Source organism: Mobula birostris, chromosome 6, assembly GCF_030028105.1.
Source record: "Mobula birostris isolate sMobBir1 chromosome 6, sMobBir1.hap1, whole genome shotgun sequence".
NCBI lineage: Eukaryota > Metazoa > Chordata > Chondrichthyes > Myliobatiformes > Myliobatidae > Mobula > Mobula birostris.
In genome coordinates, this window is record NC_092375.1 from 120,187,120 (window position 1) to 120,202,488 (window position 15,369).

Below are 15,369 nucleotides of genomic sequence, written 5' to 3' on the forward strand. Positions count from 1 at the left end.
GGTACAATCTTAGGTCAGAGAGATGTATACAATATACATCCTAAAATGCTTTTTCTTTGCAACCATCCACAAAAATAAAGGAAAGAATGAACGACAGTCAAATGTTAGAACCCCAAGGTTCTCCCCCCAGCTCCCCCCTCCCGCGCGTAAGCAGCAGCGAGCACCAATCCCCCCTCCCCCCCACCAGCAAAAAAAAAGCATCGGCACCTGCCACCAAGTACTCAAGCGTGAGCAAAGCAACAGGAAGGACACAGACTTACAGTTATCCCAAAGACTACATTGTTCACTCGGTATTCGACATACCACAGGTTCTCTCTCTCCCTAATAAGGGAGAAAGAAGTGACTCCGTTTTCATAGCGAGCAGGGAGACATAACAAACAACCGGCTGGTTTACCATGTTAGAAGTCCGCCATGTTGCTTTTCTCGAGCTCTGTGCCCAAAGATCACGAGTCTCAGGGCACACAGCTGCAGGTATTCTAACTGCCCGGATGACACACAGCTGAAGAGCCTGTTTCTGTGCTGTAGTGCTCGACTCTACTGTAGAAGCTGATCTTGTCACAATAATGGTTTGTTTTCTTACTCAAAGGGAATTAATGCTGGGGATGAGAACACTTCCTGCATCCCCACCTGTGGTAGAAGTAAATCTTCAGGTGGGCATCAGATAAGATACGATACAGATTAAAGTTTACTCGAACAAACACTAACATAGGAGGGCAAGGATCCCAGACCCTCATCAATTTTACATCTCTCCCACACCTATTGGGCCTCTCCAAACTAATCTCCTCTCCACAGATTGCTATCCGGCTACTAAAGTTCATTTCTCTTACACATTTTAATTTAAACATTGCTAACCAGATGTTTTATATCACCAAACTGATCAATGTGGAATATTCATTGAATTCCATCTGCAGAACTAAGATGTTGCTTGACTACATGAAGACATTTCAAGCATTGTCTGCTTTGTAGCCATGTCCCTTGCTGTTAAGGCCAAGAGCCAACATAGAGCTAAAGCTTCACAGGCTCTCCATGCAGACTGATTATCCTGTGGCAAGTGACTAACATGCCCAAAATCTTAAGATTTTTCCACCATCTAAACGGCATGTCAGGATTCTAAAAGAACACTGTCCACTTGCCTGGATGAGTGCAACTCAGAAGCTCACCAACCTGCAGGAGAAAATTAGCCCACCAGTGGCATCCCATCCATTTTCTCTCCACCGCTGCCATACTGTGGTTGCAGAGAATGCCATCTCAAAACAACACTCAGCTCGATTTCTGACAACATCTGCCAAACCTGGACCCTCTATTACCAAATACACACAAAATGCTGGGGTAGCTCGGCAGGGTAGGCTGCATCAACGGAGGGAAATGAACATTTGATTCTTTGGGCCAAGATCCTTATCAGGCCATGGAAAGGAAGAGGGCAAAAGCCAGAATGAAAAGGTGGGGGATGGGGAGAAGTACACACTGGCAGGTAATAGGCAAGTCCGGGTGAGGGGGCAGGTAGAAATTCATGTCCTGATGAAAGGGCTGAAACATCACCTGTTCACTTCTCTCCATAGCTGCTGCCTGCGCCGATGAGTTTCTCCTGCATTTTGTGCGTATTGCTCAAGACTTACAGCATCCACAGAATCTCTGGTACTTCCGTTACCAAGGATGACAACAGCAAAAGGCACATGGTAAAATCCCCAGCTGTAGGGTACCATCCTGAGTTGTTGCATCTTGCTTGTCACCAGAACTCTTTTGCTCACGACTATGTGCCAGAACCACCAGAATGGTTATAATGGTTCATGGCACCATCACTTGCTTGAGAACAGGCAATAAATAAATGATATAACAGCCTCAAATACGAGGACATTCTTTTAGAACAAAGATGAGGAGGAATTTCTTTAGCCAGAGGGTGGTGAATCTGTGGTATTCATTGCCACAAATGGCTGTGGAAGCCAAGTCATTGGATAAATTTAAAGTAGAATTGGACAGATTCTTGATTAGTCAGGGTGTCAATTAGTCAGGGAGAAGGCTGGAGAATGGGATTGAGGAGGATAATAGATCAACCATGATAGAATGGCAGAGCAGACCCGATGGGCTGAAGGGCCTCGTTCTTTATGTATATTGAAGGCAGAGGTTGATAGATCCTTGATTGGTTGGGGCATGAAGGGATGTGGGGAGAAGGCAGGAGATTGGGGCTAAAAAGAAAATTGAGTCAGCCGTGACGAAATGGCAGAGCAGACTCGATGGGCCAAATGGTCTTATTCTGCCCATGTCTTACAGTCTTATAAATCAATAAATGTAACACAGCATTTTATATCAATCCTAATATCTTATTCTAAAGTAAAATACATCAAGCAATTTGCATATTTGCATATCCTCCATCCTGATCAAAAAGGTGCAACAGAGCCTTTATTTCCTGCGGAACATGAAGAAAGCTCACCTCTGTCCCAGGATACTGACAGACTTTTACCGCTGTACCACTGACAGCATACTCACCAACTGCATCTCAGTGTGGTATGGCAATTGTCCCGTATCGGACCGCAAAGCACTCCAGCGTGTGGTGAGAACTGCCCAGCGGATTATCAGCACCCAATTGCCCGCCATTGAGAACATCTACCACAAATGCTGCCCGGGCAGGGCGAAAAGCATTATCAGGAATGCATCTCACCCTAACCATGGACTTTTTACTCTCCTCCCATCCGGTAGGCGCTATAGGAGCCTCCGCTCCCACACCAGCAGGCACAGGAAGAGCTTCCTCCCTGAGGCTGTGACACTGCTGAACCTCTCATCACAGCACTAAGCAGTATTACATCTGTATTGTACTGTCTCAGTACTTTTATATTTGTGTGCTGTAGCACTTTTTTAAATTCACAGTTATTTTGTAAATAACACTATTCTTTGCATTTCTGGTCAGATGCTAAACGCATTTCATTGGCTTTGTATCTGTACTCGGCACAATGACAATAAAGTTGAATCTAATCTAATCATATCATATCTGAAGTAGTTTACTACTCCAAATCCACATCCCTACCCAGAGTCAGAAGCAGTCACGTACCTGATGGCTTCAGCAGCATAAGTTGCTCCTGCTTTTGCCACTTCTTTACACTCCACACGAAGGACATCCTTCACCATATCTTTGACTACATCTTTCACAACATCATCTATCATCTGAAAACAATGGGAAAATATTGTAACAGGGGACACCAACCGTGATCTGATCATTCAGAATACATCAACTGCGTACACCTTCCTAGCAGTACCAAGTACAAATTCATCAGCAGCTCAAGGATGTTATCTTTGTTGGAAACCCACTATTTACCAAAAGTGAGAACTTTACTGTACATTCCAATTGAAAGGTGAGGCACCCAACAAAAGGTAAGGAACAAATTGTGAACAATTAATTCACTATTTTGCATTCATTCACAGCTTCCAGGCACAAACAAACATCTTAGTTATTAAAACTTGGTCATGAAAATGATGTCCAGTTTACATGATGGAAAAAAGCACCCAAAATCTGCTGCTTTGGACATTAATGTAAGCTAGAAACGAAATTATGAAATTAGGCAGGTCACTTAAGGAGCAGCCAAGGTAAAGTAAACGTGGGAAATACTTTGATATGATGATTCTGAATGTGTCCATTCTGTACCTTCTCAGGGTAGGCTGGCTGCGGTTTTGGTGGAGGTGCACTGGGTGCCTGAGGGGCCACAGATAGCGAAGGTGCTGGAGAAGTGAGAATCTGAAGTAGTGAGGGTATTGGTGGCTGAGAAGGCTGTTCAACAGGAAGTATTTCTTGAGCTGGAGTTTGCTCTGGTAGCATTGCTGTAGGTAAATAGGATAAAACAGTAAACAGATGTGACAAAAAAAGTAAAATTGCTGTTTTATCAGCACAGTTAAGTGAACCACCTTTTTAATATCATGACAAATTTGTTTCTGAGTTTGAATCAGCTAGGAAAATGTCACTGCAATTCACTGCTGCACTCTGACTGCATTATCAAATGACAGCACAACCTACTCTCATGCTCTGAGCTCCAGCCTTATCGCCAATTGACAAGACAACCAGAAAATGCACTTGAGTTCATTGCGTTGCTGACTTTCATTACAAAGATCATGATCCAAAAACACTGACATTTCTTTTATGTGAACTGAGTAATTTCATTATATTTTGCGACAGATTTTTAATCTTCAAACTACTTTTGTAGTTTTGAGTGCTTTGCATGAGGGAGGTTTTAAGCTCCTTTCAAAATTTGACAGATGGATGGGATTAGTTAGATTAACAAGTTTCTGTGTTGTACAGTTCTATGTCCACAAAAGGCAATTCACACTACAAACACATTCATGGTATCATTTATGGGAAGAATTTAAGATAATATATGCCATATTGGAACTTCCCATTATAACATTGAACATTCCATATGTTAGTATGCTTTCTCTGTATGGCATAGCAAAAGGACAGTACACAGCCACGTAGCCTTTCAATTGGAGCCAAGGAGATATTATGTGGGCAAGAGAACAACTGCCTGTCAATGGATTTTTCCTCACGTAGCCAGTGTGACATTTAATTCTGCATCTAATTGTATCATCTGGACTTGAGGACCTGAGTTATAGGGAAAAGTTGAATAAGTGAGGATAACAGAATGAGGGGAGATTTGATAGAGTTGTACATATAATCAAATGCTAGTAGGCTTTTTGCACTGAGGTTGGGTGACACTAGAACTAGAGGTTATGGGTTAAGGATGAAAGGAGAAATGTGAAAGGAGAAATGTTTAAGGAGAACTTCACTTGTGAATTGTGTAAGTGTGGAATGAGCTGCCAGTGCAAGTGGTGGATGCAGGTTTGTCTTCAACATTTAAAAGAAGTTGGGATAAATACCTAGATGGGAGGCTATGGTCCAGTTGCAGGTCGATGGGACTAGGCAGAATAATAGATGGGTGGAAGGGCCTATTTCTGTGCTATACTGTTCTACAACTCCATCACTACTGCTCTGGATACCACAAAGTTTTGACATCTTCATCTTGATGATGACTAAAATATCATGCTAAAAGTGTTACCCAAACCCTTGTTTTATTGCCATTAAAATTTCATCCACAGAAACACTTTACTTACTCGTGGATGTTGTTTCAGGCTGAGGTTCAACCTTTATTTCTGCTTCATGATCATCTGAAGTCAGAACAAAATCAATGTATGTTATTGAATGCTGCTTAAGTGCTGGTCCACCTCACAATAACTGTCAATACAGCAAGCAGTGAATTAGTCTAAACCACTTGCCTTTCACTTCTGAACTACTGAGCTTGGACCATGTTCATACAACATAGACCAATACAGCACAGGGACAAGCCATTCAGCCCACAATGTTGTGCGGAACCACCAGCTAAAAATCAAATCAATAACATCCAAACACTAATCCCTCCTACCTACACAATATCCGTATCTGACCCCCACCCCCATATTCCCTACATCCATGTGCATGGTCACACATCTCTTAACAGCCTCTAATGTATTTGCCTCTATCACCATACCAGGCAGTGCGCTCCAGACATTCACCACTGAGCAAAAATCTTACCCCGCCACCCCCACCCCCCACCTTCAATGCATGGTATCAGACATTTCAGCCCTGGGAAACAGATACTCTGCCTACTCTATCTGTGCCTCTCATAATCCCGTGAACCTCTATCAGATCTCCCCTCAGCCTCCGGCACGCCAGAGAAAACAACCCAAGTTTAACCAGCCTCTCATGATAGCACATGCCCTCTAAACCAGGCAGCATCCTGGTAAACCTCTTCTGCACCCTCTCCAAAGCCTCGACATCCTCCCGATAGTGGGGCAACCAGAACTGTACCTAATACTCCAGATGCGGCCAAACCAGAGTTTTTTAAAAGTTCCAACATAACCGCTTGACACGTGAACTCAACATCTCGACTAATAAAACAAGCATTCTATAAGCCTTCCTAACCACCTTATTGACCTGTGTAGCCACTTTCAAGGAGCTATGAACTTGGATCCCAGGATCTCTCTGCTCAGCAACAATTAATGATCCTACCCTTCACAGTGTACTGTCATTTGCCCTACCAAGGTGCAACACCTCACATTTGTCTGGGTTGAACTCCATCTGCCTTTTCTCTGCCCATATCTGCAACTGTATTCTTTGCCAGCCTTCTACACTATCCACAACTCTACCAATCTTGGTATCATCCACAAACTTACTAACCCACCCAACTACATCTTCGTCCAGCTCATTTATATACATCACAAACAGCAGAGGTCCCAGCACAGATCCCCGTGAACACCACTAATTACAGACCTCCAGCTCAAGTAAGTTTTTCAACCACTACCCTCTGTCTTCTGTGCATAAGCCAGTTTTCTGAATCCAAACAGCCAATTCACTGTGAACCCCTTACTATCAAACTGTCAAACACCTTACTAAAATCCTACCCTTATCAATCTCTCTCATCACCTTGTCAAAAAAAACTCAATCAAGTTGATCAGACATGACCTGCCGGCTCTCCCAAACTAGGCCTTGGGCTTCCAAATTCTCATATATCCTATCCCTAAGAATTTTCTCCAGCAATTTCCCTACATCTGATGTGAGATTCATTGGTCTAATGTTTCTAGGATTTTCCCTTGTTTTATTTTCAATTTCATGAATACCTCCTGAATTTTGAAGCAGACAATAAAGTAATTTTATCCATTTCTATTTCAGTCTGCTAATATAGGCTTACAGCACAAAGATACCCTGATGAAAGAGAGTGATGAGAGGTGGGGGGGGAAGAAGGGGTGGAAATCCAAAGAAAGTGGTGGAAATGGAAGAGGAAAGGAAAGAAACAATCATTAAATGTAAATTCAAATCTTAATTATATTGCAATTCCATGTCCAAATGACCTTGCAATGTTCTTTACAGATCAAGATATTCACTTAGAAATGTGTACACTAGGAAATATGGAAACCAATAAATACATGCAAGGTCATAGAAGCAGCAACATAATCATGGCAGGATATGCTGCTTTAGTGATGCTCTGGTGCTGAAGAAGAGTCTCAGTCCAAAGTGTTGACTCTCTGTTCCTTTCCCTAGATGCTGCCTGACCTGCTGAGTTCCTCCAGCATTGTGTGTGTTACTCTGGATTTCAAGTATTGGCAAATTCTGTTGCATTCACTGATAATGACAGAGATATAAGTATGAACAAGTAGTTGTTAAATTATTTTCTAAGGCATTTAGCTCCTTGGGCTTACTCTGCATTATACCACTGAGTCAATCTTCATTTTAACTCATCTACCAACTTTGGTTGGTATCACTTAATATCCTTGCCCAAGGAAAGTCTATCACTCTCAGTCTCAAAACTTACAATTGGCAGTGCATCAAAAACTTTTTTGTAGAAAGGGTTTCAGATTTTCATTCCCTGGTCTTACTCAATTAGCATTTTGAAATCTATTATATATACTTGAAACTGAAGCCTGATCCTTGTTTAAAATCTATTACCAAAACTTTGCTACTTAAGAAATTATATTGGAAAACAATCAAGTGCTATACACACTATAATATTTATTCAAATAACAGGTCTCAATATGACCGTTACTGACGTTAGTTGATCAGACTGAGCTATCAACTTGAATTCCAAAATCATGCATTTGTCCAAAAGTTCACACAACCAAACCAGCACAAGACATCTCCCTACAGGCTCTATGCTCACACATATACAGTACATTTCTCAAGGTCACACCTATCATTATCAATCATTCTTTTTTTGCACATTTCTCAGGGATCTTCAAAAACTAATTATTTTTCTTGCTTCACATCTGACTGTGAAGGCTTCCTCTGGGGACAGCTGATGAGATTAATGTAGGAATAAATGGGTTGGTTGTTGGCATTGACTCAGTGGGCCAAAAGGCACATTGTTATGTTGTATCTATGACTCTACCTAAACAAGACCATGCATTCTACAATGGTGGCCTCCTTTAGAATATTTCAGCCGCAATATAATTCCCAGTTATAGAAACACAGGAAAATGTGAGGAACAGGCCACAGCACCTCAAATCTGCCTTGCCATTCAACATCATGGCTGTCCTGCCTCACAACTCGACTTCTCTGCTGTGTCAGTTCTCCATGGCCCTCAACTCCTGGATCTTTCTACAATGTATCTACTTCCTTTTTAACTACCTCCAGTGATCCACTACCTACCGGGGTTGAAAATTCCAGAGATTCCCCACCTTTCATCATAAGTTCTACGCACCTCAGTTTTAAAGACACTCCAAGTCTTTTAAATGTGTTCCCTTGTTAAAGATTGCTCCACTAGAGTTGTCTCAATATCTAGACAGCTATGCTCTCCTCAGAATCTTACAAACGAATAAAATCGCCTTTCATTCTTCTAAACTCTGAAGAATATAGATTTAATTTATTTAGCTGCTCATTATAGGACAATTCAGGAATTACCCTAGTGTATCTCTTTTGGAACACCTCCACTGTATATCGTTTCTTAAATTCTTGATGATGGCACGCGTCTGTCTTAGAGGACAATGGATAGCGGCAGTAGAGTGTTCCCTCCAGGGCACAGACCTTGGTGGAAGATTCGGAGATCCTGGATTGCCCAGTCGTCAAGATCCCCCTCTCAGCCTCACCAGTGTAGTCCAAAGGAAAGCAAAGCAATACGTCTGGCACCAGCTTGGCTGCAGGAGCTGCCAGAAAGCTGTTCAGTGGCATCCAACTGCCATAGGAGCTCCACTTCGGACTTCCTGTCTAGGTTTACTCCTACAGCCGTTGCCTCTTCTGAGGCTGCCCTCAAGGCAGTGGGGCTATTTACCCTAAGCTGGGGATCTGGTTCTTAACTAAAGGGACCAAAATTGCGCACAATATTCTAGTATAGTCTCCCCAATAGTCTGTACATTGTTGTACCCAATTCGAAACCTCAAATGTCTTGCATTAAAGGTATATGTGTTATTTACCTTGCTAACTACTTGCTGCACCTGTCTGTTGTCACTTACGATTCACAAACAATATCCCTCTGTACTTTATTAATCTGCAATATTTCTCCATTTGGAATATAATCTGCTGTTCAATACCTCTTACTGAGATGCGTTACCTCATATTTCCCTACACTAAGTTCCTTTTGCCCACTCACTCAACCACATACCTTCAACACAGAGTGACCTTCACCTAAATACAACCTTGGATATCTTACACTCTGTTCACACCTCCAAGCCATTTACATAAATGATAAATAATTGTGAACCAAGAACCGATGCTCAGAACATGCCACTTGCCTCACTTGTACTATGGCTGCCTGTTTCCCTACTATCATTTGTCCGTCTCCAACAATCTGAACTTCATACGCATATCAGTAAAACCAAGCAATTAACTGTGGACTTCAGGAAGGGTAAGTCAAGGGAGCACACGCCACCCCTCATTGAGATATCAGAATTGAAAAGGATGCGTAGTATCAATTTCCTAGGTGTCTACATCTCTGCAAATCTAACCTAGGCTCGGCATGTTGATGCAATTACACAGAAGGCAGGACAGAGGCTGTATTTCATTTGGAGTTCAAGAAGACTTGGTATATCACCAAAGACACTGACAAATTTATACAGACTGTGGAGAGCGTTCTAACTGGTTGCACAACCATCTGGCCAACTGCACAGGATTGGAAAAAGCTGCAGAAAGTTGTAAACTCAGCCAGCTTCAACATGGGCACCAGCCTCCCCGGCTTCCAGGACATCTTCAAAAGGTGATGCCTCAAAAACACGGCATCCATCATTAAGGACCCCCATCACCCAGGACATGCCCTCTTCTTATTGCTACGAACAAGGAAGAGGTACAGGAACCTGAAGATACATACTCAAGATTTCAAGAACAGCTTCTTCTCCTCCACCATCAGATTTCTGAATGAATAATGAACCCATGAACATTACCTCAGTATTTTTCCTCTTTTTTTTTGTACTACTTATTTTTTAAATATATATTTCTTATTTTAACTTACCATTTTTATTACTATGTATTGCAAAGCTGGAAGGTCAACTATGGACATGATTTTTTTCTCTTTCTGCCAACTCCAGAAGTGCAAAGAACAAAAGAAGCCCCTCTACATTGCATTTATTGATCTCACCAAGCCATCTGACTTGATCAGAGACTGGCTGTTTTAGATCCCCTCTATAGTAGGCTGCTCACCAAGACTACAGAGCATGATCAAATCCTTTCAAAACATGAAGGGGAACTGTGCCATGCGGTCTTTCATTGATTCTATGGTTATTATTCCATTATAGATTTATTGAGCATGCCTGCAAGAAAATGAATCTCAGGCTTGTATATGGTGACATAACTATATTTTGATAATAAATTTACTTTGAGCATATTCAAGGTCAGTCAGGACAGACTTCAGTTTCACCTCCTAAATTAACTTCCTATATGAAACATCACTTGGTCATAGAAAACTTAACCAGACAATTTTGTACACACCTTGCAGAGTCGGTTTCTGGCCCACATTACTTGGCTCAAAGCTCTCTCCAATGAATCGCCCTTGATTGTCAAAACTCAAGACAGGGACATGGCTTAAGAAGAGTGGAAATGGTCCTCCATTCACTACTTCACCAATCAGAGTGGTGCGTTTCTGGTCAATAAATAAGGACTTCTTGGGCAGCAGTACAAAATCTGGCTCACATAACGTTGAACGATTCAATTCAACACATCTGAAACAGGAAGCGTTTTAAGTGATTATCAATTCCAGAGTAAATCCAATTAATTGCACAATTTATCCATCCTGTATTGTGCTTATGTAGTCAAAAACACAGTAATAAATTGCAAAAATTGAAAATCAAACCAAGGAAATTAACATTCACTAAAATATTGAATACCACTATTAGATATTTAGTATGTAGATCAATAGTCTTAAACAAAATCCACTGAAAGACAACAACAAGTCAGCTGGCAAAGACTTACCATGTACAAAGAAAGTCCTAACTAAATCAGTAAAGATACAAAATTGATAAAAATGTGGCAATGAACCAATCCACCTAACTTTGCTCTCTTTTATATATATAAAATTAATATATTAACAATCACACTGTACTGCTGGCACAAAACAAGTTTCACAACATATGTCAGTGATATTAAACCAGATTCTGATATGCACCAAATAGAGACAATGAAGGAAAAATACAAAAAAGAAATTAGAGTTGGAAGAAAGTCAAAATCAATTAGGAAGGCACATACTGTAAAATATACACGACTGAATTAATTAAGAATTTAAATAAAGACATGGGCATAAACAACCCCATAAAGAAGGAAGAGGCTGCTGATGGATGCATATAATGAGAAGAGAGTGATAACTTGCCTAACTCAAGAACCCATGAATATCACTTCATTATTCCTCTTCTGGATTACTTTTGTAATTTATAGTAATTTTTAATGTTGTACTGTACTGCTGGCTCCAAAGGTAGTCATATCTGAAGGGTGGTAGTGGGGACGAGCTCCCACTGCTAAACAAATGCTCTTCATGGCGTGTGTCTCAAACAGCCTCTGACAACCGAGTCCAACTCCTGGCCTTCATGCGTGGCATAGTTCTTATGCCCAGCGGAGCTGTTCTCACTGACAGGAGAAGGGGCAAAGGCAGGCCACTGGCGCCTTTATACCAGTTGCTCCGGGCAGATGGGGCTCGTTAACCACGGATGGTAGCTCATCTAGGAGAGGGAAAACTCTGATTTCAAACCTCCGCTGCCTTGCAGCTACACCTGCTCACGGGAAAGGCTTTGGGAGTAAACCCAGAGGAAAAATTCGGAGTCGGAGTCGGAGTCCCGAAGCCAGCTGATTGCTGTACCCAGCACCGGTACGGCAACTCCTGCCATGCTGCTGGCACCAAACTGTATCGACTTTCATCCTTCCTTTGGACCTGTCATCAGCATGGAGAGGGGGGTCCCACTGCATGGGCAACAGACAGATCTCCATATCAACTCTGCCCTGGCTTGCACCCTGGAGAGGCCTCTCCCAGTGACTACCAGAGGCGCAGTACCCATGGTCGACCATGACCGACGGAAGGTAAACACACTATACTGCTGCTGCAAAACACAAACTTCACTACATATGACAGTGATAATAAATATGATTCTGATGCCAATGGGGGAAAAAGTAGCTGAGGTAATAATCCATGTACTGTATATTAAAACTTCAATTTGGAAAGTTCATTGTGTTGGGAGACTGGTTGAGAGCAAACACAATTCCTATACATAAAAAGGCAGATGGAACACAGCAAAAGAACAGAAGACAAATTTTCTTAAAATACTGACTGGAAGGATGGAGGAGTTAAGGGTGCAATGCAGAACACAGCAACTTTATATAAAGAATGTTGAGCATGGATTCCAAAATAATTTGTGGCATTGGTTAATGTTTTGAAATATTACATGAACGAAATAGTAATAAAGAAACTGCAATATATTTGGACTTCCAGCCTCCCAGACCACCACATCTGCACCAGGTACGTCGAGCTGCAGATCCTTAGGGAACTGGAGATGCAGCTTGATGACCTTCGTCTGGTCAGGGAAAGTGAGGAGGTGACAGAGAGGAACTACAGGCAAGTAGTCACACCGGGGCCTGGGGAGACAGTTAAGTGGGTAACAGTCAGGAGAGAGAAGGGCAGGAGTCAGATGCTAGAGAGCACTCCTGTGGCTGTACCCCTTGACAATAAGTACTCCTGTTTGAGTACTGTTGCGGGGGGAGATAGCCTACCTGGGGGAAGCAACAGTGGCCGTGCCTCTGGCACAGAGTCTGGCCCTGTGGTTCAGAAGGATAGGGAAAGGAAGAGGATGGCAGCAGTGATAGGGGACTCTATAGTTAGGGGGTCAGACAGGTGATTCTGTGGATGCAGGAAAGAAGCACGGATAGTAGTTTGCCTCCCAGGTGCCAGGGTCCGGGATGTTTCTGATCATGTCCACGATATCCTGAAATGGGAAGGAGGACAGCCAGAGGTCGTGGTACATATTGGTACCAATGGCTTAGGCAGGAAAAGGGAGGAGGTCCTGAAAACAGACTACAGGGAGTTGGGAAGGAAGTTGAGAAGCAGGACCACAAAGGTAGTAATTGCAGGGTTTTGCTGCCTGAGCCACGTGACAGTGAGTATAGGAATAGAGTGAGGTGGAGGATAAATGCATGGCTGAGGGATTGGAGCAGGGGGCAGGGATTTAGATTTCTGAATCAGTGGGTCCTCTTTTGGGGAAGGAGTGACCTGTACAGAAAGGATGGGTTGCACTTGAATCCCAGGGGGATCAATATCCTGGCAGGGAGGTTTGCTAAGGCTATTGGGGAGAGTTTAAACTAGGATTGTTGGGGGGGGGGGGGGAAACCAAACTGAAGAGACGGAGGAAGAGGCAGTTAGCTCACAAATAGAGAAAGCTTGGAGACAATGCAAGAGGGAGGTTAGGCAGGTAATAGAGAAGGGACTCGCTCAGACTGATGGTTTCAGATGTGTCTATTTTAATGCAAGGAGTATTATGAACAAAGTGGATGAGTTTAGAGCGTGGATCAGTACTTGGAGCTATGATGTTGTGGCCATTACAAAGACTTGGATGGCTCAGGGGTAGGAATGGTTACTTAAGTGCCAGGCTTTAGATGTTTCAGAAAGGACAGGGAGGGAGGCAAAAGAGGTGGGGGCGTGGCACTGTTGATCAAAGATAGTGTCACAGCTGCAGAAAAGGAGGAAGATATGGAGGGATTGTCTACGGAGTCTCTGTGAGTGGAAGTTAGGAACAGGAAGGAATTAATAACTCTTCTGGGTGTTTTTTATAGACCACCCAATAACAAAGGGACATCAAGGAGCAGATAGGGAGACAGATTCTGGAAAGGAATCAACAGGATTGTTGTGGTGGGAGATTTTAATTTCCCAAATATCGATTGGCATGCCCCTAGAGCAAGGGGTTTATATGGGGTGGAGTTTGTTAGGTGTGTTCAAGGTGGTTTCTTGACACAATATGTAGATAAGCTTACAAGAGGAAAGGCTGTACTTGATCTGGCATTGGGAAATGAACCTGGTCAGGTGCCAGATCTCTCAGTGGGAGAGCATGTTGGAGATAGAGATCACAATTCTATCTCCTTTACCACAGCATTGGAAAGGGATAGGGACAGACAAGTTAGGAAAGCGTTTAATTGGAGTAAGGGGAAATATGAGGCTATCAGGCAGGAACTTGGAAGCATAAATTGGGAACAGATGTTCTCAGGGAAACGTACAGAAGAAATGTGGCAAATGTTCAGGGGATATTTGCATGGAGTTCTGCATAGGTACATTCCAATGAGACGGAAAGGATGGTAGGGTACAGCAACTGTGGTGTAACAAAGGCTGTTGTAAATGTAGTCAAGAAGAAAAGAAGAGCTTACGAAGGTACAAAAAACTAGGTAATGATAGAGATCTAGAAGATTATAAGGCTAGCAGGAAGGAGCTTAAGAATGAAATTAGGAGAGCCAGAAGGGGCCATGAGAAGGCCTTGGTGGACAGGATTAAGGAAAACTCCAAGGCATTCTACAAGTATGTGAAGAGCAGAGGATAAGACGTGAGAGAAAAGGACCAATCAAGTGTGACAGTGGAAAAGTGCGTATGGAACCAGAGGAGATGGCAGAGGTACATAATGAATACTTCGTTTCAGTATTCACTACAGTAAAGAATCTTGGCGGTGGTAGGGATGACTTAACGGCTGACTGAAAAGCTTGAGTATGTAGATATTAAGGAAGAGGATGGGCTGGAGCTTTTGGAAAGCATCAAGTTGGATAAGTCACCACGACTGGATGAGATGTACCCCCAGGCTACTGTGGGAGGCGAGGGAGGAGATTGCTGAGCCTCTGGTGATGATCTTTGCATCATCAATAGGGCCAGCACAGGTTCTGGAGGGTTGGAGGGTTGCGGATGTTGTTCTATTATTCATGAAAGAGAGTAGAAATAGTCCAGGAAATTATAATTCAGTGACTTACTTTAGTAGTTGGTAAGTTGATGGAGAAGATCCTGAGAGGCAGGATTTATGAACATTTGGAAAGGCATAATATGATTAGGAATAGTCAGCATGGCTTTGTGAAAGGCAGGCCATGCCTTGCGAGCTTGATTGATTGAGGATGTGACTAAACACATTGATGAAGGTAGAGCAGTAGATGTAGTGTATATGGATTTCAGCAAGGCATCTGACAAGATACCCCATGCAAGGCTTATTGAGAAAGTAAGGAGGCATGGGATCCAATGGGACATTGCTTTGTGGATCCAGAACTGGCTTGCTCACAGAAGGCAAAGAGTAGTTGTAGATGGGTCATACTCTGCATGGAGGTAGGTGACCAACAGTGTGCCTTAGGGATTTGTTCTGGGACCCCTACTCTTCATGATTTTTATAAGTAAACTTGGATGAGGAAGTGGAGAGATGGGTTAGTAAATTTGC

At 42.7% G+C, this 15,369-nt stretch overlaps 1 protein-coding gene across 3 annotated transcripts in view; it reads right to left on the bottom strand.

The window, feature by feature from the left end:
- mcm3ap (minichromosome maintenance complex component 3 associated protein) overlaps positions 1–15,369 on the bottom strand; it is an 86,747-nt gene that overhangs the window by 35,602 nt on the left and 35,776 nt on the right. For 2 of the 3 annotated variants that reach the window (XM_072261175.1, XM_072261174.1), the window contains exons 11-14: positions 10,427–10,656; positions 5,092–5,145; positions 3,635–3,807; positions 3,044–3,156 (exon numbers count right to left, since the gene is read on the bottom strand). In XM_072261175.1, the coding sequence (XP_072117276.1) occupies positions 3,044–3,156; positions 3,635–3,807; positions 5,092–5,145; positions 10,427–10,656 (570 nt within the window). The remainder of the gene's footprint in view (positions 1–3,043; positions 3,157–3,634; positions 3,808–5,091; positions 5,146–10,426; positions 10,657–15,369) is intronic. The other variant, XM_072261176.1, reaches the window with a different exon arrangement.